This window comes from Neolamprologus brichardi, chromosome 7, assembly GCF_056152115.1.
Source record: "Neolamprologus brichardi isolate AB-2024 chromosome 7, ASM5615211v1, whole genome shotgun sequence".
Taxonomy (NCBI): domain Eukaryota; kingdom Metazoa; phylum Chordata; class Actinopteri; order Cichliformes; family Cichlidae; genus Neolamprologus; species Neolamprologus brichardi.
Genome location: NC_142110.1, coordinates 15,724,211 through 15,749,839, shown reverse-complemented (window position 1 = coordinate 15,749,839; position 25,629 = coordinate 15,724,211). Strand labels below are relative to the sequence as shown.

General features: G+C 41.1%; 1 protein-coding gene across 1 annotated transcript; it reads left to right on the top strand.

Moving 5' to 3' along the window:
• Positions 1-4,313: 4,313 nt before the first annotated feature.
• atp8b4 (ATPase phospholipid transporting 8B4) lies at positions 4,314-25,502 on the top strand. The gene is made up of 29 exons (XM_006782642.3): positions 4,314-4,645; positions 4,882-5,007; positions 5,331-5,392; positions 9,575-9,633; positions 9,715-9,828; positions 9,917-10,015; positions 10,118-10,179; positions 11,757-11,829; positions 12,033-12,103; positions 12,248-12,327; positions 12,456-12,614; positions 12,758-12,846; positions 13,131-13,327; positions 13,431-13,639; positions 14,475-14,518; positions 14,610-14,775; positions 14,853-15,041; positions 15,224-15,339; positions 15,460-15,624; positions 15,708-15,819; positions 15,900-16,005; positions 16,169-16,310; positions 16,689-16,872; positions 17,602-17,825; positions 18,743-18,826; positions 20,896-21,141; positions 21,242-21,380; positions 21,460-21,590; positions 23,844-25,502. Exons 3-29 carry the CDS (start codon positions 5,359-5,361, stop codon positions 24,153-24,155), a joined length of 3,606 nt encoding a protein of 1,201 aa, XP_006782705.2. The 5' UTR covers positions 4,314-4,645; positions 4,882-5,007; positions 5,331-5,358; the 3' UTR covers positions 24,156-25,502.
• The last annotated feature ends 127 nt before the right edge of the window (positions 25,503-25,629 follow it).

Sequence of the window (25,629 nt, the reverse complement as noted above, 5' to 3'; positions counted from 1 at the left end):
TTACCAGGGTTTTAATAGTTTTTATTTTTATTTAGTTTTGATTTCAGATTTTCAATTTTATATCAGTTTTAATTAGTTTTTACCAATTGTTTGGTAGTTTAGTTTAGTTTTTATTTTTTGAAAATCCTTAGTTTCAGTTTAGTTTTGATTAGTTTCAGTTATAGTTTTAGTTGTGTTTGCAATAATTAAGTGTAACAAAAATCCCAGTTTCATCATATCAGTCATTCTCTTCTGCTTATCCTTGGGTATGTTGCTATTCCAGCTACCATACCCTGCACCCTGGACAGGTCGCCTGTCTGTCGCAGGGCTAACATGCAGAGACAGACAACTCACATTCCCACCTATGGGTTCTTTAAATAAATAAATAAAGGCAGATGAACAACCATTGATACCAGGCAACTATAAAACGTATATCTTGGCCCCAATGAGACTATTAACTCTTGCAGCACCGGGTGTTCGTAATTGTGGCTCAAGTGAATTGATAAACTTTTTGAAGGTAATTGACTCACACAGTTATGTAGATATCCCCGTCATGTTGTCTCGGGATGTATCACACTGCCTTGCCTGGGGTTAGCTTCTGTTTTCTGGGGATGAGGGTTGAGTGTGCTCCCTTACCTTCTCAAGGTAAGCTAGGTTAGCCTTCTTGTGTGAGCTTTTCAAGTGCACTTTAAGGTTTGTGGGATTTTTTTCCCTTTAGAAATGTCCCTCATAATTTGTCTGTTTCCACTACAAGACACTTGCTTTATCCAAAACACAGTCATATTCAAAGTAATCCCAAATTGGACTCTGGCGCTTTCTCCCGACTTTTCCTGACATGATTCTGCGCGTGGACGGAGTAGCAACACAGATGACTCGACTAACGTACTTGCCACCTGCTGGCATAATGAGACACAGAAAGAAAAAAATCTGGAAACTAAACTTCATTTTCACCCTTGACTCTTGTATGACACGCACACATCAACGAAAACTAAACACATTTTTGCTATAAATTCAGTTAATTTTAGTTAGTTTTGTGAACACTCATTCCAGTTTTAGTTAGTTTTCCTTTTTTTGTTTTTATTTTTATTTCCGTTAACGAAAATGTTTTTTCACTTCTAGTTTTCGTTATTTCGTTAGTTTTCGTTAACGATAATAACCTTGGTCATTACGCAGGTTGTAGAAGTGAGGGGTGTGTCTGTGCGCAGGTTTTAGAAGCGAGGGGTGTGTCATTACTCAGGTTTTAGAACTGAGGGGTGTGTCTTTGCGCAGGTTTTAGAACTGAGGGGTGTGTCATTACGCAGGTTTTAGAAGTGAGGGGTGTGTCTTTGCGCAGGTTTTAGAACTGAGGGGTGTGTCATTACGCAGGTTTTAGAAGTGAGGGGTGTGTCATTACGCAGGTTTTAGAACTGAGGGGTGTGTCATTACGCAGGTTTTAGAACTGAGGGGTGTGTCATTACGCAGGTTTTAGAAGTGAGGGGTGTGTCTGTTCGCAGGTTTTAGAAGCGAGGGGTGTGTCATTACCCAGGTTTTAGAACTGAGGGGTGTGTCATTACTCAGGTTTTAGAAGTGAGGGGTGTGTCATTACGCAGGTTTCAGAAGTGAGGGGTGTGTCTTTGCGCAGGTTTTAGAACTGAGGGGTGTGTCATTACGCAGGTTTCAGAAGTGAGGGGTGTGTCTGTTCGCAGGTTTTAGAACTGAGGGGTGTGTCATTACGCAGGTTTCAGAAGTGAGGGGTGTGTCATTACTCAGGTTTTAGAACTGAGGGGTGTGTCATTACGCAGGTTTCAGAAGTGAGGGGTGTGTCATTACTCAGGTTTTAGAAGTGAGGGGTGTGTCATTACTCAGGTTTTAGAAGTGAGGGGTGTGTCTGTGCGCAGGTTTTAGAAGTGAGGGGTGTGTTTGTGCGCAGGTTTACCCAACGTCATAAATATTTAAATCTAATCTAGAGTGATTATAGTTGGTCTGCCTAAACTAACAATCCAACAGATAAATAGTCACCTGACCTACCCAACATAGCATTAACCCACATGATTAGAAAACACTACTGTCCTCCCAGTTGTCTGTGTTAACTGTAAAGGACATTTATTTTTCTAGAATTTGCAATCCCACTCTGTGACAATGTCCTTTGAGCTTTGTATTAAATTATCTCTTTTACAGTAATTTTAGAGATCTATGGTAACAGTGCAAACATAACATGTATGTGCTACATTAGCAGACAAATTGAAAGATGGCTAACGGTTATGTTATCTTCAGATAACATAACCGTTAGTATGGCAAACATAATGGACTACTAGATGCCATTTAGAGGATGAAGCAGGTGCAATAGTGCCCCCTCTGTATAATTTATTTTTTATGGCTTGTTTGTTTTGAGCTTGAATTTCGCTTTCTTTGCTCCAGATGGCAGCCGCAGCACAATCAGCCCAACAGCACCAACCAGTATCAAAGCTGACTCACAGAAACCCTGACAATAAGAAATGACATCAGCTTAGTGCAGGAGCTTTTACCAACACACCAGAGAGGGGCACTCCAACAAAGAGAATACATTCCTGTCATGAGGTAGAAGCTGAAATCAGTTTTGGCAAATTCACTTTTACATATCTTTTATTTTAACAGTTAAAAAGTCTCTCTGAGATTAAAAGTCTTTTTCCAACTGAGATCTGGCTAAGACAGCAACAGATATTGAGACAAATATAAGATAACAGTTCTATCAGCATACAGAGCTTCTGACATTTGTCAGAACACAAGTCAGTCAGTCACTTCATCGCTGTGAGCAATGAATAAAACTCTTTCACAACCATTTCCCTTTTATCACAACATTACTGACTTTCTCCCAGTTGGAGTAAAAAGTGTTCAGACACAAAAAATAAAATGTGAAAGATTTATTGAAACTTTACGAAACTGTTGAAATGAAGAAAAGCAAAAATGTGTATATGAATGTATACGCATCAGAAAACAGACAAAGAAAATATACATACAACCTGAGGACATAGTCCAGTAAAATCCAACGACAAACATTCAGTGGTCAGTTTATTAGGTACACCTGTTCAACTGCTCAGTTATGCACACATGTCAGCAACTCAAAAAAAGGTTAGGGTTGGGGTTTAGGCACACGGATACGGTATTCAATTCAATTCAATTGTATTTATATAGCGCCAAATCACAACAAAAGTCACCTCAAGGCGCTTTATATAATACGGTAAAGATAGAGCGTCACAATGGGGAAGAAAGGTGACTCAATGTGGCATTGTTTTGATGCCAGACAGACTGGTTTGAGTATTTTAGAAACTGTTGACCTTTGGGGGAAATTTCCAGCACAATTAGCTCTGCCTCTTGATGTCAGAGGTCAGATGACAATGGCCAACCTACTTTAAGCTGATGATAGGAAGGCAAAAGTAATTCAGTCAAACACTCGTTACAAACAAGGTATGCAGAAGAGCTTCAATGGCCTCCACAGTCAACAGATCTCAGCAGAGCTGACAAATCTGCAGCAACCGTGTGATGTCTGGGGAATGTTTCCAGCATCTTGTTGAATCTAAGGCAACTCTGAAGGCATTAGGGGATTCAACCTTGTACTAGCATGACATGCCATGACACGCCATGACACGCACCTGTGACAGACTGGTAGTACTGAACTCTGTTTGTTGCAACTAACCCTCATCTGAGAATGTATCTATATTTGCTATATTTCAGCTGAAGGACAGTTTCACTGGTGCCTCTGACAGTGCATTACAGTGTATTGTTCTTACATATATGAAAAATGTTTGAGGTATTTTTATTGAAAACAGCGTGTTTTAAAAAACAATGAGAGCAGCTAACGTAGGTGGGGGACTGCTGTGCTGAGAACTGCATAAAGAGAGGTGAGAATGACTTTTCTGATGTGAGGATTGCATCAAAGTGATTGAGAAAAACGGCACTTTAGATTCCAGAGAAGATACAATAACACAGAGTCAGAAATATACTTACAAAACAGGAAATAAACTTGACACAAAGCCTGTTTACTAAAACCTGCTAAATTTTATTATTACAATAAAAAAAAAGAAAGAAACAGATTTTTTTTTTAATGCAACTAGGTAATGTTAGGTCTTACAAATAATTAGGTATTAAAAACAATGAGATGAAGTTGGACAATAAACTAAAAATATAATGTAAAGTATGACTTGAGATTTTTTTAAACAGTCACTTTTAATCTTTTTTCATTTCTTTATTGTTAGGTTTATTTATTGTCCATTGTATTCATCTTTTTATGTGTTTTACTGACCTTTTAAAAACTGTTATTTCTTTTCTTTTAACGTGTATTTTCTCTATGTTATTACTGTCCTTTAATTGGAAAGGTGGTAAAGGCAATAAAAGCATCTTAGATTAGATTTAGATCATTAAAACTAGGCTAGTGTTAAACAACAATAGCACTTATTATTGTTGGCTAAGTTTGGAGAAAGGTTGTTACCTTCCTGTTTAGCTCTATTTCACTTGGTTGCCAAGGTGGCACGTTTGAAAAGCAAACCTGCGCCACACAGTAAACATACTTCTTTTTTTCTGTTTTGCCAAGACTGAGGCTGAGTAAGAGAGAGGGGGAGAGAAAGAGGTGTTCATTGCAGCACACACTCACTCACTTCCACTTCTCCCAGAAGAAGAGGGCTGCAGCTTCATCACCATGTCGCGGTTCTTGGTGAGTGATCGTCGGTTGATTTCTGTTGCCTCGTTATTTCTCCGCTCATTTGTTTCAGAAGAGCGGGGCTGCTGATTGTTGCCTGCCTGCACCATCCTCACAGCCCACGCCGCCCGCTGTCCTGCTTTCTTTATTATTATTAGCAAGCTTCTAACCGCAACAGCGACATCAGCACCATCGCCACAGCTGAACTGCTTTTTTTGTGTGTGTTTGTATCTCTGATGATTTCTGTTCAGGAAGAGGCGATAGGGTCTGCTTCGAAAAAAATCAGCGGAAGGCGCTACTTGAAATAAACGGTCGCCGGTAAATGACAGGATACATGGAGATAACACAAGTCTGCGCCTGTGAGAAACCTGTGCAAGGTAAGAAGTGGATAAATGCGGTCACACTTCACCGTTTGTGTTTTATTCTACGCACAGATAAACTTCCATAAAGACAGGCCCCTTCTTTTGAAAACAAAGAGCCTAGATGTGCACTTCAGCCAGGGGTTACACCTCACCTGGAAACCCCAAGGAGACACAGTCCACTGGGGATTTGCCTTCTGCTGCTTGCACCAGCAGTTTAAAAGCGCCTTGATAAACAGTCACATGTAATGCCATTATGGTGCATTTATTGCTCTTTCTTACACCTCTGCCAGTGCAGGGTTTATTGTTTGTTAAGCCTGGGTCCTCCATCTGCCTTTCAGGGAAACCCTCGGGAGTTCCCAGGAGAAGATGGAGGCATTCTGGAGAAGAAAACCTCATGTTGGTAAGACTGATTTGTAGTTGTAATTGATTTCTTTATAACAACATTACAATACATTCCACAGTGAGGATGTCTTAAAAGTAGGACAAAAATGCAGTTAAACTGTGCGGTTTCAGGCAGGCGAGTTGCACATAATTTTTTTTTTTCACATACGTTTTTTTTTTAACTTTTAAAAGCAGAAGGCGGAGCTTGTGCCTTCCTCACTTCGCAGATGTTCTCTATGGTGCAGTGTACTGCTTTGGAAAGGTGGGAAAGATGAAATCTGAGAAAAAAAAAAGGGTGCACGCTTTAATATAACTTGTCTCTTTCTCTGTGCTGGTGTGCGCCTGCGCTATCTGTGCTCTTCATGTGCTCTGTGTATGCAGATTGCATGTTTGTCATCTGCGGCATCCTTGAGCGCAACATTACACACATAACGCAAGGTGACCTTATGCTGAGTGAAGGCGTGTGTATTTCCTTGCACTTTAGATGGGATTTCAATTCCTCAACAATAGGTGTTATTATTCTTTTAGGAAGATGTGGCATTGCTAGCGAGACAGCTCATCTTAATGCTTCCCGTATTACTGTTAGAGTCCTCAGAGTGACTGACTACCTGAAATATTTCACTGAATCATTTCACTGTAAGCTGTTCAGACTTGCATCTCTTTTTAAGTCCACTGAAATTCCCTGGAAAAAAATTGAAATATTTCCCTAATTATATGCTTAAGCAGACCAAATGGTTTGAACAATAGTGGCCTCCCTTAATAATTAAGTATTATAGTAAGTGATAGCAGGATGATCCCAGCTGTCGTGTTAGATGCTCTATCCTTTTGCAGCTCTGTGCGGGTGCGCTATGCATAATTCAACAATGTTTTAACCTTGTTTGGAAACAGTAGATCTGTCAGTGCACATGCTCTTTCGGGAGTTGCTTTGTGTGAAAAGTTAAAATGCTCTGATAAATGATCTCAGCATTTGCGGGAAATACACCGGCTCTTGTTCAAGAGTCAAGATTTTTCACATCGAGACTGATTAGGAAAGGGTGGCCAGACATATTAATGACCCTTATTGCATTGTGTTTATGTATGATCCATGAGAAGAATGTCAAAGTTGGGAAATGAAGTCTTCAGCTGTTGGGTAAGACGGGCAGGCCAAGACAAGGTGTGTTTGAAGTAGACGAACGCAAAAAGACATAATTTGAAACATTATCAAGTTTAGAGGTTTGTAGTTTCACTTGGCAAGTGCTCGATCCTGGGCGGAGACGCAAATCCCTTTGGGGTGGGTCAGGAAGGACATCAGACATTAAAATGCTGCCAAATCAAAATGGTAAATGGCCTGCATTTGTATAGCGCTTACTAGTCCTTAAGGACCCCAAAGCGCTTTACACTACATTCAGTCATTCACCCATTCACACTCACATTCACACACTGGCGATGGCAAGCTACATTGTAGCCACAGCTGCCCTGGGGCGCACTGACAGAGGCGAGGCTGCCGGACACAGGCGCCACCGGGCCCTCTGACCACCAGTAGGCAAATATGGGGTTAGCCCAAGGATATTTGGCATGCAGCCAGGAGGCAGCCTGGGATCGAACCACCGACCTTCTGATTAGTGGCTGACCTGCTCTGCCACCTAAGCTACAGCCACCCCCAAATATGCAGAGCTATCTGCTGCTGTAACCCCATGTGAATAAGGGAGCACCTGAAAGTAGCTTTTACCAAGTCAGCCTTTTTTAATATGCCATGGTTAATCCGTTTATCCCTCTATAGATGTCACATACACAAATTCTTGCTCATGAGAAGCCAGCCTCTCACTCCCGAGGCGTAACATGCCGACGTTTTGTCACGTCCCGCGGCGTTCCTGAGGAAAGCAAAAGGAGACCTTCGGCGTTCTTATGGTACGCGGCGGGTTATGGGCGAAATCCAGTGCAATGACGCTCCCGCGGTAATAGACGTTCCAGCCCTGTATTCCAGCCCTAAACCTAACCTTATCCCTAGCCCTAACCATAACCTTTTTCCTGATCTTAACCAGGACTTTAATGATGTTAAATAGCCTGTTTCTAAACATTTGAAGAAAAAGAGCGAACATGTGTAGATTGAGTCCATATGGTTCTCATATTTTCTCATATTTCCTCATTTGTGTAAACGGTCGCCGGTAAATATTTGCCATTTAGAGGATTTCCTCATTCCTCAGGTCGTCATTTAGGAACGTGGTGGGTAGCCGAAAACGTAATATGTTGACGATTTGTCACCTAGCGTAAAATGTTAGGCTTTGGGAGTGAGAACGTGTTGGAGAAGCATGGAACGCAGGATGAAAAGATGAGTGAAACTGCATGACAATTTCACTAAGAAGTGGTAGAGAAGGGTTTTTTGAGCTTCTGAGAAAAAAAGGGTGTGCACTTTAATTTGATAGATTAGTTAAACATGTTGTATCATGTTGACTGATGAGCTCTTGAGGGGGTGGTAGGATTTTATTTCATTTAGTCAAAGTAAAGGCTTCCCTTTTCTCGTTTCCACCATCAGTGTGAAGCTAAGTGAACGGCTAGCGAGTTTTACATTAACTTACAACAGCCTTTCTAGTCTTCTCACTTTACAGTTTCCAAGTGTGTTGGAGTAGCTGAATTTTTGCAAAGGAGTTTTTGAACTAAACTTCGCACAAAAAGTAGGGAAATTTGTGTTTGGTCAATTATTTCTTTGTTGTTACAATTCTGCTTCTTGTCAATAAATCTTATATCATTGGGAAGCCTGTTTATTGCCAGATTTGTATTTGTGGGTTGAGCAGCAGAGTTGAATGTGTGGGTTGTGCCCACGAAAAACTTGCCACATCTTCTCTGCCTATGCCAAACAGCTTATTCTGCTATTGACTCTTGTTTCGAGCTTCTGGTACAGGAGCATGGATCCTGCTACAGGGGTCAGTTGGTGTCTGCTGCAAGCATGACTGATGTGCATAGCGCCCGTACCACTGGACAATTTCAAGCCGGTGTTCCACAAAAACAAGTTGCACCATTATTTGGAGTGAGCCCTTCAAATTCATGGCCCAGTTCTATATAATAGGGAATGTGACAAGCTGGAAGTGGGCTTCCCAAGAACATAAGAAGACTGTTTTCTCACCCTGTCAGCACCCTGTAGGCAGTCTTCCACAGATTTGCAATCAAGGTTTTCAGGACTATATGGTTATAGGTCTCTATCCGGACAATCTGGAAAAGACCCCACAAAGTCCGGTCTCCTAGGACTGCCAGGAGGCCTGCCATGACTGCATTTCACCATCAGGCTTGTTTCTGCTGGTGTCAGCAACATGTGCACTTGAACCTGAACATGTGGAGGAATGTCATATCCAGCAATAAGTCCAGATTCTAGTGTGGAGAAGATGCAGAGAACACTATGCTCATTGGTGAACTGATAGGTAACAGCTTTTGGTCGAGGCAGTGTGGAGGTGTGTGATGGCATTTTCCTCGCTAGAAAAACAAGGCTTGCCATCCTTGGAGGCATTCTCAATGCAGAGAGATATCAAGTTGAAATCGTGCAACTAGTGGCAATCTCATATCTCCACACTCCACTCCACTGGTACCTCTTCTTGTACCAGCGTGAGAGTGAGCTCTCCATTGTAAATATAGTCAAACTTTTTTTTTAAAGGAAGTTTTATCAACCACAGTCAAGCTTACAGAACTATAAGTGGGACATTGCAACATCATGTGAAATCCTGCAATGCAGGAAAAGGTTTCATCATCCTTATCTTCAATAATCACCACACCAGAGGAACACATTGGTGCTTGAAACAGTCTTTTACTTTGTCTCTTCATAAATAAATCATCCTTTTATTTGCAGATAAGTGAACCGAGACCTCTGTGTCCCTTCTCTTACAATAAATAAAGAGCAAAAGGAAAAAAAATCAATCGAAGACAAATTACTGTGTTCATCTTGAGAATAAAAAAAAAGATAAAATACACAGTTATGAAACTTTACCCTAAGCTAACTAAGCTTTCTTTAGGATTTGGCTCTCATTTCAAGAGGTGATTTGGAAGGAAAATAAATGTTAGGGCAGTCTGAAAGGAAAAAAAGTATTTTAGGATTTTAAACGGAAAGAAATATAGGCAAATGGCCAAAATCTCATATTGATGTTAAATTTGTTCTGCTATGTGTGTGAGAGGCAGACTTTAGAATGAGGAGCTCTTATTTTAAGTTCTCCTTTCCTCTGTGTTGTCTTCTCTGTAGAGAAAGAGCGCCGCGTGAAAGCCAACGCGTGGGACTACAATGACAGGTTCTCTTATGCCGTAAGTTACCTGCATTAAATTTGCTTTAAGTGTTGGCTGTGGGGTTTCATCGGCACTATTTCTAATGATGTGAATCTTCAGGATAATCGCATCAAAACCTCAAAGTACAATATCTTCACCTTCCTGCCCATCAACTTGTTTGAGCAGTTCCAGAGAGTGGCAAACGCTTACTTCTCAGTGCTCTTAATACTGCAGGTAGGAAAAAGTGCTACTGATTGTGTCCTTAAACTATAATTTGATTGATGTAGGAAACAAAGAGGGCTAATGCAAACTTTGTTCACAGTTAATTCCAGAAATATCCTCCCTGTCCTGGTTCACAACCATCGTGCCTTTGGTTTTTGTGCTCGTGATCACGGCTGTTAAGGACGCCACAGATGACTATGTTAGTTTCATTGTTTATCTCTTACAATTTGTTTGAATGCTATTCTTTTTACGTCTCTTCTTCAAATTTGTAACCCCTTTTTTTTTTTTTTTTAAATTTCAGTTCCGATACAAGAGCGACCAACAAGTCAACAACCGGCAGTCACAGGTTCTCATCAGAGGAAGGTACTCTATGACGTTCTCATTTACACACCCAGTTCTGAAAAAGTTGGGATGTGTATGTAAAATTTAAATAAACAGAATGCAATAAAAATGTTTCAGCTGAGAAAATATTTAAGAAGAAACTTTAAGAAAACAAAACAAGACGGTGTCGAATTTGATGACAGCAACAAGGATAAAAAAGATTTTGACGGGCCGTGTTTACAACTGTGTAGCATCCACTCTTCTGTTAACAACAGTTCATAAATGTCTGGGAAGTGAGGAGTCCAGCTGATGGACTTTCGGGAGAGGAATATCCCATTCTTGTCAGCTTTGTTGTATTTTTCAATTCATAATGCGCCAAATATGTGAAATTAGTGAAAGGTCTGGACTGCCGGCGGGCCAGATCAGCAACCCAGACTCTTCTATTATGATGTCATGCTGTTACAGCAGACCTTTGTGTACCTTTCAGTCCTCCTGTTGCCTTTCCAGATGTGAAAGCTGCCAGTTCTATAGGCACTGATGCACTGCCATATCATCAGAGATGCATGCTTTTGAACTCAGTGATAACAAGCCGGATGGTCCCTCTGCTCTTTAGACCAAAGGACGTGGTGGCCGTGTTTTCCAAAAAGAATTTCCATTTTTGATTCATTTGACCAAAGAATAGTTTTCCACTTTGCTTCAGTCCATTTTGAATGAGATTTGCCTCCAAGAGACAGAGGCGTGTCTGCTTCGTGCGATCGAGCTTTAACCTGCATTTGTGGGTGATACGGTGAACTGTGCTCATAGACAGTGATTTCTGGAAGTGTTTCTGAGCCCACACAGTGACCTCCATGAGAGAATCACACCTGTTTTTAATGCAGTGGCATCTGAAGGCCTATAGATCTCAGACATACAGTATTGATCTGTGGCTTGGAGATTTCTCCAGATACTTTGAATCTTTTGATGATATTATGTGTGTAGAAACAAAAGTTTTTTTGTTATTTTTGTTTTTTTGTACTTTGGTGAACCTCCGCCTGTCTTTACTTCTGAGAAACTCTGCCTCTCTAAGATGTCTTTTATACCCATTCATGTTACTGACTTGCTGCCAAATCAAAATCCTCTTCCAGCTATTTAGTTTTAGCACCACTTACCTCTCTGGCCTTTGTTGATCACATCTTAAGTTTTTTAAAGACGTGTTGCTGACACTGAATTCCAAAGAAGCTAATATTTTTCATGAAATACAAAAATGTTTCAGTCAATCCTTTATTTACCATGGGCACCTTTGAGCACTTATTAAATAACTGTAACTCTGTTACTGTTTCTGCTGGAGACAAAAGTCAAACTGTTTCAGAATGAAGAGAAGACATGCTTTATGGGGGGATTAGGCGTGTCGTGGTAATATGAGACAGTAAAAATGGACTGCTGTCTTAACATGGACAGGAAAAATCAGGTCTGCTTAGATTTTACCTTGTGCACTTCCCATTTTGGAATCATTGCATTCTGTGATCGTTTACATTTCAAGCAGCGTCCCAACTCAACTCTGGAATTGGATTTGTAGATGCTTTCCTGCAGAGGCTACATTTACAGCTATTCCTAACCTTTTGTGTTTCCTGTTTTTCAAGTTTGCAGAATGAAAAATGGATGAACGTTCGAGTAGGGGATATCATCAAACTAGAGAACAATCAGTTTGTTGCTGTGAGTAAAGCATTGCTACGACACTGTCACACTACATGCTAGACTGTAATATCAGCCTTTTAGATTAACATGTAGTAAAGAAAATAGGTTCTTTTGGGAGAAATGGGGCCAGTTGAGTGCTGTTGCAGGTTCAGTGATGCAGAAATTGATTTATTGCCTTTTTTCCCCACTGCTGAGTAATTTTGTATTGGATTCACACACAGGCAGACATCCTCCTTCTCTGTAGCAGTGAGCCTTACGGTCTGTGCTATGTTGAGACTGCAGAGCTAGATGGGTAAGTTCTGCGCAAGGTATGAAAAGTAAGACGGGAGCAATTGCACAAGGCATTCATATGAGCACAAAAAGTGCACGTGTATATTTAATTTGACGTTTAGCAAAAATAGCCAACTTTTCTTTGTCTTCCTTTTTTTCCCTCCAGAGAGACCAATCTAAAAGTCCGTCAGGCTTTAACCGTTACCTCAGATTTGGGAGACATTTCTAAACTGATGGACTTTGATGGTGAGATGATGCCAAAGTTTTTATTTTCACATTTTCTCTCATTTTTGTCTACTTATATCTAATTATTTGCGACGGTTTGATCAGTCATGGCTGATGAATCTTTTTCTTTTTCTTCCTTTGTTCCTCAGGGGAAGTCATTTGTGAGCCTCCAAACAACAAGCTGGATAGGTTTACTGGAACATTATACTGGAAAGGCAATAAATATCCTCTGGATAATGAAAAAATGCTTCTGCGGGGCTGTGTACTCAGAAACACTGAGTGGTGCTTTGGAATGGTCATATTTGCTGGTAATAGTTGGTTTTTAATGGTTTTATTCTCCACATCCATTAGCTGCGTCTATATTTTTCTTCTTTGCCTCGATGGAAAGGTCACGGACAGTCTTATTAATATTCTATCAACACTGATGGTTGTTTGCACATCTGCCCAACAGGCTCACAAACCAAACTGATGCAGAACTGTGGAAGGACGAAACTGAAAAGGACCAGTATTGACAAACTCATGAACACTCTGGTTTTGTGGGTAGGCTGATTTTTGTAACTCTGCTATGCATTTTACGATGCTAGCATGGGCTGATGATTGTGGCTTGGATGGCTATTTTATAGGCAGCTGTTCTAGTTGTAAATAAATTGCATAAATGATAAATTTCTCTTTAAAAGCTGGCAGTCCAGAGTTACATTCACTGGTTTTAAATGTCACATTTTGCGCCTTTTACTACAGATATGCTCATATAAGCATATAAAACATATCACTTTATTCGATGCATCTTTGGGAACAAAAATATGTACTCTTCTCTTTTTTTTCAGATTTTCGCCTTCCTTATTTGTATGGGAGTTATTTTGGCAGTTGGACACACTATTTGGGAAACGTATGTCGGCACAAACTTCAGAGTGTTTTTGCCGTGGGACACGTTCCAGATTAGCGCTGTGTTCTCTGGATTCCTCACCTTCTGGTCCTACATCATCATCCTCAACACTGTTGTGCCCATCTCGCTGTATGTCAGGTAAGCACCTATGCAGTCGTCGTAAAAGTCATTTTCAAATTAAGCCAGTCACACTTACTAGGAAGTTGGTAAATAGTTGTATTGCTCAATAAACCTTCATCAGTGTGGAAGTCCTGCGACTTGGTCACAGTTACTTCATTAACTGGGACCGGAAGATGTACCACAGCCCGATGGGCACTGCAGCCCAAGCTCGCACCACCACCCTGAATGAGGAGCTGGGCCAAGTGGAGTTCATCTTCTCTGACAAGACAGGCACCCTCACCCAGAACATCATGGTCTTCAGCAAGTGCTCCATTAATGGACAGATGTATGGTATGAAGCGTTAGTACTACATCGGGTTAAAACACTGGGCTAATTAGCCTCTCAGTTAAATTGGGCTACTCTTCAACAAAAACTGCTGAACAGTTAAGCATGGGACCTAAATGTTTTTTTGTTTTTTTTAGTTTGTTCACCCTAAAATGTTAAAATTGTTTGGTCAAATTTACTGTAGCAGACTTCAGGGGTAATGCTGGGAGCCAGGTCCAACTACAGAGGCAATTACTTCTCAATCTTTGACAAAATAATTAATGATAAAGCTCTCGATTGTTCGCCTTTCCCACCACATCTCCGACTTGTTCGGTGTTTATAACCCAGTTAGAGCCATCTCCCTTTTTTAAGTGTTCCTAGAATCAGATCCAAGTGCACTGAGGCTGCTTTCGGTTACCGCGCTCCTGTTCTTTGGAACCAGCTACCTGCTGATCAGTGATCAATCACATCTGCGGCTACATTCAAAAACAGGCTCAAAGCCTTTTTGTCCACACAGGCCTTCAGTTAATAGCTGGGTGCTTGTGCTTTAACCCCTTAACGCCTATCATATTTGAAACATGGGGTTTTGAGACTTCTACATCATTAGTGAGTAAGATCTTCCCTCCCCTCCCTTGAAAAGAAATAGATTGCATGATATGTTTTTCAGCAATAAATAACAAAATTTTTTAAAAACTAGAATTTTCTGGCAATTGTTTCATGGTTCAGGCTTTAAGGGTTTAGGGGGAATTGTAAACCTGCAGAGGTTTTTATGTTTTTCTCTTCTGTGTTAAGCACACTGTGCTCACTTATAATCAAATGTGCTATATAAATAAAACTGTCATTGTTACTTTTATGTTTTTAGGTGATGTCTACGATGAGTTTGACCAGAAGGTGGAAATTACAGAGGTGAGCAGATTGAAAAAAGCAGAAATTCTTTCTCTTTCTAGTGAAACAGATGTGACACAATCATTGCGCTGGTGCTTTATTGTGCCCTCAGAAAACAGCCTGCGTGGATTTTTCCTTCAACCCTCTCTGCGACAGAAGGTTCAAGTTTTACGACAGCAGCTTGGTTGAAGCCATCAAAATGGAGGATCCTGCAGTGCAGGAGTTTTTCAGGCTGCTGGCTTTGTGTCACACTGTCATGCCAGAGGAGAAGAGTGAAGGTAAACATACATGATCCAGAAACTGTAGCTGTAATAATTCAAATAACTCTGATTCGCTGATGTGTTTATGTATGAAGGAAATTTGGTGTACCAGGCACAGTCACCCGATGAGGGAGCGCTAGTCACTGCGGCGCGAAACTTTGGGTTTGTCTTCCGGGCGCGAACCCCAGAAACCGTCACGCTGTGCGAGATGGGACGAACCGTCACCTACCAGCTTCTGGCCATACTGGACTTCAACAACGTGCGCAAGAGAATGAGTGTCATTGGTTAGGTCTTCACTTATAATAGCAACACACAAGTAGTCATCGTGAAACTCTGTGGACAATAATTACGAAATAGCAACACGAGGCACCATGTCTGATTATTTTGTATCTACTGACAATTTAGTTGACAGCCAAATAATCCATGTTTTATTTTTCCTCTTGCTGTGCTTTGTCTTGTTATATAGTGAGAAGCCCAGAAGGCCAGATTAAACTCTACTCCAAAGGCGCTGACACGATTATTTTCGAACGTCTGGATCCATCCTGTGAAAACCTCATGTACACTACCTCAGAACACCTCAGTGTAGGTGTTATCACAGTGGATAACATAATGTCTCCTTTGTAAATAATTGCGCTGTGGATTGCAGATTTAATGATTTGTTCTTTTAGTCAGATGTTTATTTTTCCATCATTTTTCATGCAGGAATTTGCTGGGGAAGGGCTTCGAACATTAGCTCTGTCCTACAAAGACCTCGATGAAGATTATTTTAAAGTTTGGATGAAGAGGCTTCTCTTTGCCAGCACTGTAATAGAGAATCGCGAAGATCAGCTTGCTGTCCTTTACGACGAGATCGAGCTGGGCATGAAAGTAAAATTGACATGCTTTTGTTTACACTCCTAAAGCAATCGATCACATTTAGTCCTGCTGACTCACTGCTGACTTTGTTGAAGCTTCTAGGAGCCACGGCGGTTGAAGACAAACTTCAGGAGGGAGTTCCAGAGACCATCGCCTGCCTAAATCTAGCTGACATTAAAATCTGGGTCCTTACAGGAGATAAACTAGGTACCTGTGAATGATGACTTTAATATTGGCTGGATTGTCTGTGGAAAGACACACGACTGTAAACTGTTTAATTTCATTAGAGACAGCAATGAACATTGGCTACTCCTGCAACATGCTGCGAGATGACATGAATGAGGTGTTTGTTATCTCCGGCCACACCCTGCAGGATGTGCAGCAGCAGCTCAGGTGACACGTTGTATATTTTTTGCATTTAATTCACATTCAGGTTGGTATTCTCTGAATAGTAAATGTCTCATTTATAGAAAATCTGTGGATTTAAAATGCTAAAAAACCTTCTTGAAGAGAATTCTGGTGTGATTCACTTTTACTGCCTTGCATGTTTCCTCAGGAGCGCCAAAGAGCACATCCTCGGCCTGAGTCGCGTGAGCAGTGCAGGACATGCTGAGAAGACGGATGCGTTTGCAGACGATTCTGTGTTTGAAGAAGCTATAATTGCAGAGTATGCCTTAGTTATCAATGGACACAGTCTGGTAAGATAACAATGAAAAGTGGTTTCACGGAGACTGCCTTTAATTAAATGCTCATTTCTACTTCTGCGCTTGTTTTTGTTTTGTTACTGATGCCCGTTGGTTTCACGCTGTTTGCTAAATGGCTCCGATGTTCTTTGTTGAGTCTGCTGCGTCTGTGCCTGCTGCCGACTGAACAAAGTCTACAATAAGCTCTGCCCTCGGCTCTATTACAGGATTTTATTAACATCATTTTGCACACGAGCTGCTCTCTTGCTGTGCCCAGGGCAGAGTGCGTGATGCACACAGGGATGTTGCTTAGTGTCCCCTCCGCAGGGGGTTGATGTTACACCGCGGTAATGATAGATTTAATAGGTGTGGTGTGGGTATTTTGCCCTTCAGGCTCACGCTCTGGAGCCCCAGCTGGAGCACATCCTGTTGGATTTGGCCTGTCTATGTAAAACAGTGATCTGCTGCCGGGTCACGCCGATGCAGAAAGCTCAGGTGGTGGAGTTGGTGAAGAGGCACAAGAGAGCTGTCACCTTGGCCATAGGAGACGGAGCCAATGATGTCAGCATGATCAAGAGTAAGTTTCAGATCATCCACGTGTGGCGTGCATGCAGTATGTATTACTATTACAAAGTGAAGTATAACATTTACAAGTAAACATTTGAAAAGAAATATCAGGAATTCTGAAGAAAATATCACAAACTGATGTGGATGCACACTCTTCTGCATCCAAGGACTCCGTTCATGTGTGTGTAGAGGGAATTTTCAGCCTTGCCAGAGGTGACAAATTAAAGGAAAAACCTGAGGGGAGCTGGAAATTCTGTTATGCTTCGAAGGGAAATTTTGCTGGCAAGGTTAAAGATCACAGGGAGCACTGTCTTGCAGGATGAGAATGCCCACATCCACAGGGCACAAGGATCAATGAAAGATTTTTATAAACTATGTGAATCATATTATATGACTTATGCAGTCAAACTGCTGAGTACTTACTGGGATGATTCTTGGATGAATGTGTCAAAACTCAGTTTGTTCATATTTTCTGCTTAACAGATTTTTTTGGGGTATACGATACAATAGTGAAATTACCTCCGTTACCCCAACACCTTACAACCAGCCACACACTGCGTAAGAGGCTGGTTATAAAAACATTTCTTCATTTATAAAAAACTCAGTCCAGACTGTTATTTAACGATGTTTGTGAATATATTTCCAGAATCTTGTCATTTCAGTCACTAGTAAAAGCTGTTTGTAATGACATATTTCAGTTATGAAGGGCATTGCTTCACACACTGTGTTTCTTACTCAGCTGCTCACATCGGTGTTGGGATCAGCGGACAGGAGGGGATGCAGGCTGTTCTGGCCTCAGATTACTCCTTTGCCCAGTTCCGGTACCTGCAGAGGCTCTTGCTGGTTCACGGACGCTGGTCTTACTTCCGCATGTGTAATTTTCTGGGATATTTCTTCTACAAGAACTTCGCCTTCACCCTGGTGCACTTCTGGTACGGTTTCTTCTGCGGCTTCTCAGCTCAGGTGAGAAAACTGTAATGAAGCCTTCAAGCATATTTGAAGCTTTTTTTATGTTTGTGTTGAATCAATTATGCACGCCAACTGTCAGGTCTGGTTTTGTAGTGAGGTCACGGAGGCTGACCTCAGGACCACTGGAGTAAATGTGTCTCCTTCAGAGTCTGTAGAAGCCACAAGGCCTGTCAGGAGTGTCTTTTATCTAATTTAGGAACAGACCTAGTCCCTTTTGTTCCTAATAGACTAAAGGTGAAGGAGATGTGTTCACTTTGTCTGGAAGGAAGAGTAGTGAGCAGAAGAAATAATCTAAGTGTTCCCTGTTGGAGGACAGTCTTCGCAACTGGGGACAATACAGTCTGTCAAACCTTCTCCTGGTACACCAGCACAGATAGGCTTACCTGTGTAGAGTTTTCAAAAGTAGAAGAGGCAGAGCCTTCAGCTATCAGGCACAACTATGCACTTTGTCAGACAGACACCCTCTCTGCTTTTAAGGTTAAACTTTTACATAGCTCTTAAAATTAGGGCTGTTTCAGGTGATCCTGAAACACCCTGTAGTCATGAATGTAGAGGCTCAGACTGCTACTGTACTTGTTTTGCTTTTTCCATTTTGTTGTGATCATGTAAACAACATACAGAAAGTAATTTAGAAAAAAGCTATATATATATATATATACATATTTATACAATTACAATTTAGAATGGTTGTTTTTACGGCTCCATAACTTTACCTCTACACATAAAGTCAAATACCTCCAGCGTTTGTTTTCCTTGATGCCTCTGTCCTCCTCTCTGCTCTGATCTTTCCTTTGTTCTCTCCGATATTGAGCTGGAAGAAATTTTCATGCATGAGACCTCTCGCTCTTCTGAATGTTTGTGCTGTATGGTTGGAAAAAACCCTGCTCTAACAAAATGTCCACTTTCCATAGACTGTGTATGACCAGTGGTTCATCACCCTCTTCAACATTGTCTATACATCGCTGCCAGTACTAGCGATGGGACTTTTTGATCAGGTGATAATAGCTCTTGTACAAAGTTAAAGCATACTTAAGTTTTATTTCAATGTGGCTATGCATATTTTAAAAATTTGCACAAAAAGCTAACTTTTTCTTATTTCAGTAATCTCTCTCTAATGGTAAGCTCCAGAGCCGTTTCATAGTTTCATTTTGTTTCTTCTTTTCAAGATACTGTCAAGTCATTCAGGTGAATATTTTATTACTGTTGACCTCTTTCACTGTGTCATGATTGATAAACCCATCAGACGTACCTAAAAGTCTAACCCTACAGTAGGTTGTAGCTTAAATTTAACCCATGCGATTAGCGTTCCTAATCCCAATTTACAGTGGCTTGCAAAAGTATTCGGCCCCCTTGAACTTTCCCACATTTTGTCAGATTACAGCCACAAACATGAATCAATTTTATTGGAATTCCACCTGAAAGACCAATACAAAGTGGGGTACACGTGAGAAGTGGAACAAAAAATCATACATGATTCCAAACATTTTTTTTTTTACAAATAAATAACTGCAAAGTGGGATTTGTGTTATTATTCAGCTCCTTTGGTATGAGTGCAGTCAGTTGCACATAGACATTGCCTGATGAGTGCTAATGACTAAATAGAGTGCACCTGTGTGTAATCTAATGTCAGTACAAATACAGCTGCTCTGTGACGGCCTCAGAGGTCGTCTAAGAGAATAATAGCAACAACACCATGAAGTCCAAAGAATACACCAGACAGGTCAGGGATAAAGTTATTGAGAAATTTAAAGCAGGCTTAGGCTACAAAAAGATTTCACAAGCTTTGAACATCCCACGGAGCACTGTTCAAGCGATCATTCAGAAATGGAAGGAGTATGGCACAACTGTAAACCTACCAAGACAAGGACGTCCACCTAAACTCACAGGCCGAACAAGGAGAGCGCTGATCAGAAATGCAGCCAAGAGGCTCATGGTGACTCTGGACGAGCTGCAGAGATCTACAGCTCAGGTGGGGGAATCTGTCCATAGGACAACTATTAGTCGTGCACTGCACAAAGTTGGCCTTTATGGAAGAGTGGCAAGAAGAAAGCCATTGTTAACAGAAAACCCTAAGAAGTCCCGTTTGCAGTTTGCCACAAGCCATGTGGGGGACGCAGCAAACATGTGGAAGAAGGTGCTCTGGTCAGTTGAGACCAAAATGGAACTTTTTGGCCAAAAACCAAAATGCTATGTGTGGCGGAAAACTAACACTGCACATCACTCTGAACACACCATCCCCACTGTCAAATATGGTGGTGGCAGCATCAGGCTCTGGGGGTGCTTCTCTTCAGCAGGGACAGGGAAGCTGGTCAGAGTTGATGGGAAGATGGATGGAGCCAAATACAGGGCAATCTTGGAAGAAAACCTCTTGGAGTCTGCAAAAGACTTGACACTGGGGCGGAGGTTCACCTTCCAGCAGGACAACGACCCTAAACATAAAGCCAGGGCAACAATGGAATGGTTTAAAACAAAACATGTCCATGTGTTAGAATGGCCCAGTCAAAGTCCAGATCTAAATCCAATCGAGAATCTGTGGCAAGATCTGAAACCTGCTGTTCACAAACGCTGTCCATCTAATCTGACTGAGCTGGAGCTGTTTGCAAAGAAGAATGGGCAAGGATTTCAGTCTCTAGATGTGCAAAGCTGGTAGAGACATACCCTAAAAGACTGGCAGCTGTAAACGCAGCAAAAGCTGGTTCTACAAAGTATTGACTCAGGGGGCTGAATAATTACGCACACCCCACTTTGCAGTTATTTATTTGTAAAAAGTGTTTGGAATCATGAATGATTTTCATTCCACTTCTCACGTGTACACCACTTTTTATTGGTCTTTCACGCTGAATTCCAATAAATGGATTCCTGTTTGTGGCTGTAATGTGGAAAAGTTCAAGGGGGCCGAATACTTTTGCAAGCCACTGTATACTTTACACTCATCCGCTTTAACTGACCATTTGTCATAAAACTGCTGCAGAACATTCTCCTCATTATCCTCCCATCATTTATTTCTTATTAAAATAAACAAGAGTCTATAATATCATACTCATGCTTTGTCTGTTTTCTAAAGGACGTCAATGACCAGAACAGCCTTCGCTACCCAAGTCTGTACAAACCCGGCCTGCAAAACCTTCTCTTCAACAAGCGTCAGTTTTTCCTGTGCACACTGCAGGGGGTGGCCACGTCATTCCTGCTTTTCTTCATTCCCTACGGGGCTTTCCCTCTCATGGTGAAAGAAGACGGCTCGCCCTTTTCAGACCAACAGGCGTTTGCCGTCACCATAGCAACGTCCTTGGTCATTGTTGTAAGTGTTCAGGTGAGACTGTAAATGTCGCAAAATACTGCCAAAACAGGACTGCTAAATGAAAAGAGGGTCTTATTTTTATTGTTATGATTTGATGCACGTCTGCTTCAAGATTGGACTCGATACGCACTACTGGACTGCAGTCAATCACCTCTTCATATGGGGGAGCCTGATGGTGTACTTTGCCATATTATTTGCAATGCAGAGCGACGGCTTATTTGGCATTTTTCCGAGCAGCTTCCCATTTATCGGTGAGTCTGGTTCAGTCTGGCCCACGCAAGAAAATTACATTGATACAAGAAAATTGCATTTCCTTTTATTCCTCCTCAGGCACGGCTCGTAACTGTCTGTCAGAGAAGAGCGTGTGGTTGGTTGTTCTGCTCACCACTGTGGTGTGTGTTATGCCTGGCTTAGTCGTCAAGTTCCTCAGAGTGGATCTTTTCCCGACGTTGACAGACAAGGTACAGCAACTGCAAGTTTACTCAAAATACTTTATTGAGACATTGTAGATAGTTTACAAAAAAAAGGTAAACGCAAGAGAAGTTTGTCAGAAAAAGACTCCAGATTTGATCAAATTTGCCACCATGATTCTGGATGGAGCAGTGGATCTTTTTAAGACTAAGACACAACATGAGATCAGCAAGCCACTGAACATGGGTGGGCGGGGCAGCAGCCTTCCACCTCACCAAAATGGCACGTCTAACCGAGAGGCAACCAGAGGACAGCAAATGATGTTTTGCCCCGATAATATACTTATCATCCTCACCCACTGTAGCAAAGAGAGCAAATAGGGGGTTAAGAGCCCGTTTCAGGTCAGTAGCCTTGTTCAGAGTACAAAAAACTCCTCCCGAAAATCTGCGAAGGCAGGGCAGGTCCAAAATATGTGGGTGTGATTGGCATCATCAGACCCGTACTTATTACAGCGAGGGTCTAAGCCAGGATGAATCTTAGATAATTTGGATTTAGATAAATGGGCCCTATGAACTACTTTAAATTTTAATAGGGAGTGGTGAACGCAGAGTGATGTGGAATTTACCACAGTAAGGACTCAATCCCAAATGTCATCTGACACATACCCAACTCTTCTCCTCATGTGGATTTAAGGCCTTCAGAGGGAGCTGAAGTTACAGCAACTGCAAGTTTGAGCAAAACAATGAACACTTGGTGGAAGTAACTATGTCAGTATAGTAAAGTATGAAGCTTCATACTTCAACTAAATTTAATAGGCAAATAGTACTTCACTATATTTATCTGACAGCAGTAGTTAATAGTAACTCTCTGGATTAAGATTTTTTACAAAAACAAAACAAGCCTACTGACAATTATCCGGTTGTTCATAAAAAGTAATAACTAAGGAAAATTCCAAATAATAAATAGAAATCAGTGAAGCAGATCCTCCCTATATCCTCTCTAGACTCCTTAAATTCATCTGTAAACCAGCCTCTGCGACTAAAACAACTAGACTTAAGAATCAAACCAACTGCAGCAGTAAAATGCTGTTTACAGTATTGGTAACCTTATACTTATCATATGAGTTTCTGCAGAATTAGCACTTTTACATACAATATATTGTCAAAAATATTTACTCACCCAACCAAATCATCGAAGAGTGCAATCACTTCCACGGCCACAGGTGTATAAAATCAAGCACCTAGGCATGCAGACTGCTTCTACAAATATTTGGGAAAGAATGGGTCGCCCTCAGGAGCTCAGTGAAGTCCAACATGGTACTGTGATAGGTCCAATCATTAAATTTTGCTGCTATTAAACATTACACAGTACTTCCATCTGTTAGTTATAACAAAGTTAATGTTATAATGTTATACATGTTATATAATTTTATAACAAAGTGGAAGTGATGGAAACAGCAACTCAGCCACAAAGAGCTAGGCCACGTAAAACAGAGCAGGGTCAGCGGATGCAGAGGCACATACTGCGCAGATGTCACCAACTTTCTGCAGAATCAATCGCTACAGACCTCCAAACTTCATGTTGCCTTCAGATTTGCTTAAGGACAGTTTTTAGACCCTTGTGAAATGTAGTGGTGTAACGCACACTGGGGTGATGCTTGATGCTGTTGCCAGGAGAACAGCACTTATCTGAGGGTATAAATTTAAGTATAAAGTTTGGTGTTGGGTTTTCGGGTGTTGGGCTCAGCCCTTTAGTTCCAGTTAAAGGAACTCTTAATGCTTTAGCACACAAAGACATTTTGGGCAATTTCACGCTCCCAACGTTGTGGGAACCGTTTGGAGACGGCCCCTTCCTGTTACAACATGACTGCATGCCAGTGCACAAAGCAGTTTTATGAAGACATGGATGATCCAGTTTGGTGTGGAATAACTTGACTGGCCTGCACCTCAACCTGACATAACATGTTTGGGATGAATTAGAGTGGAGACTGTGAGCCAGGCTTTCTTCTCAAACATCAATGTCTGACCTTACAAATGTGCATCTGGAAGGATGGCCAAAGATTTCCATAAACATCGCTAAACCTTGTGGACAGTCTTCCCAGATAGTTCAAGCTGTTATAGCTGAAAAGGGTGAGGTGACATCACATTAATCCCTCCTTTTGGCAATATAGTGTATACTTTGGTAATAAATACTTTGTACTTTCTAGATTAGATTTAGGTCTTTGCTTTATACATTGGGGACTTTTTATATTTAATACACACGTGTTGTGTATTTACACACTTTTCCATGATGTATTTCCGCAGGTTCGTCATCTCCAACAGTCCAGGAAGAAACAAGGACCTCAGGAACAGAACCTGAGGCGAGTACGCAGGACAAGCTCCCGCCGCTCTGCCTACGCCTTCTCCCACCAACAAGGCTTCGGCGAGCTGATTACCTCAGGCAAAAACATGAGGAGGAGCACAGTCTCTTCACTTTGCTCCACCGAAAGAACAGCACAAAGCCACAGCTCCAGCTGGATAGAAAACACGTTAAAGAGGAAGAATGAAGTTTCCTGTGCCTCACCTGAAAGTGAAGGTGGAGCACCAGAAAGCAGCAACAGAGCAATACAGACTTGAAGCAAAAAAAGCACGCAGACTGAACTCGACATTTAAGACGCTGCATAGAGTAAAGGGTACCGTATGCATGGATCCTACAGACCAAGCACAATTTTGGGTGAATCTTTGCTCAAATCAGCTACACAAATGTACCTCGGTTATTTTTGTTTTTTTAAAGTGTGAGTTGTGCAGACACTGAATGTTATAAATGCCAGCCAAAACATAATTAAACGAAGGAACCACTCCCAAACGAACAAAGAAATTGGCAAACTCTCACTCTGACACTCATGACAATATTTGCATGAATTACGAAAGTTAAAGGAACATTTATAGTTGCTCAGAAATAATCCAGTTTGACCTCAGTTTTGTACTATTATAATGGCATGTCCTCTTCTGATTAATAAAGACCTTTCAGTACTTTTAGCTGTTACCAAACATACCTTTGTGCAATAAAAACAAACCCAGTTCCCAGAAAAGTCAGAACGATGTATAAAATGTAAACAACGGCAGAATGGCAATCACTTGCAAATCTCACACGCCCATAGTGTATTCACAATACACCACAGAAAACGTATCAGATGTTTAAACTCAGGAAACATTTGAAGAAAAACATTTGATTTTAAATTTGATGCCATCAACACATCTCAAAAAAGCTGGGACATGGCCATGTTTATCACAATGCAGCATCTGTCCTTAAACATCTGGGAACTGACCAGCTGCTGAACTTTTGGGATATTGTCTCACTCTAGTTTAATATATGCCAGAGGAGATGGCAGCGTTTCTAGATCGTATTCACATTTATCGATGGCACAGTGAACTGTGTTCTCACACAATGATTTCTGAAACTGTGCAGTGATTTCTGTGGCAGGATATTTGGCCTCACCCCCTGCGCACAGAGATTTCTCCAGATTCTCTGAATCTTTTGATGATATAATGTACTGTAGATGATGAGACATTCAAAGTCTTTGCGATATTACATCAAGGAACATTATCCTGAAAATTTTCCACAATTTGTATACAGTTTTTTTCATATCCAATCATCTTACTCAGTGCCCCAACTCTTTTAGAGCCGGGCTTGTAAATTACAAAAGGGAAGATCGCCCTGGCCACAAGTACAAAAAGCATCTTATTTAAAAACTATGCACTGAAACACACATTCGTCTTAACATACATCCAATACTTAAAAAATAAGTATTGTAAATACTGAAGTAATGCTGCTGAATAGGATGGTAATAACAATAAATTACAGATTTTAAACTTTTAATATATTTTACAGTTTGTGGCATACAGCATGCCACAATGACACTGCACTGAGATCCATTGCCCTGTGCTGTGCCTTTAATAGTTTCTGTTAAAGACGGTTCTTTTCTATTTAATATTTCATCTCTGATTTGGCCTGAGTATATTTAAGGACAAAGTAAAACTGAAATGCATGGCTTGAGTAAGACATATGGAAATAAGGGAGGTTTGATCATACATCAAAGAAACATTGAAG

Bases quoted from the DNA above. Each gene is read 5' to 3' on its own strand.
- atp8b4 (XM_006782642.3), top strand. From the start codon at position 5,359: ATGGAGGCATTCTGGAGAAGAAAACCTCATGTTG. The intron at 10,180-11,756 runs GTACTCTATGAC...CTGTTTTTCAAG, and splicing joins CAGGTTCTCATCAGAGGAAG to TTTGCAGAATGAAAAATGGA. The intron at 15,820-15,899 runs GTACCTGTGAAT...TAATTTCATTAG, and splicing joins CCTTACAGGAGATAAACTAG to AGACAGCAATGAACATTGGC.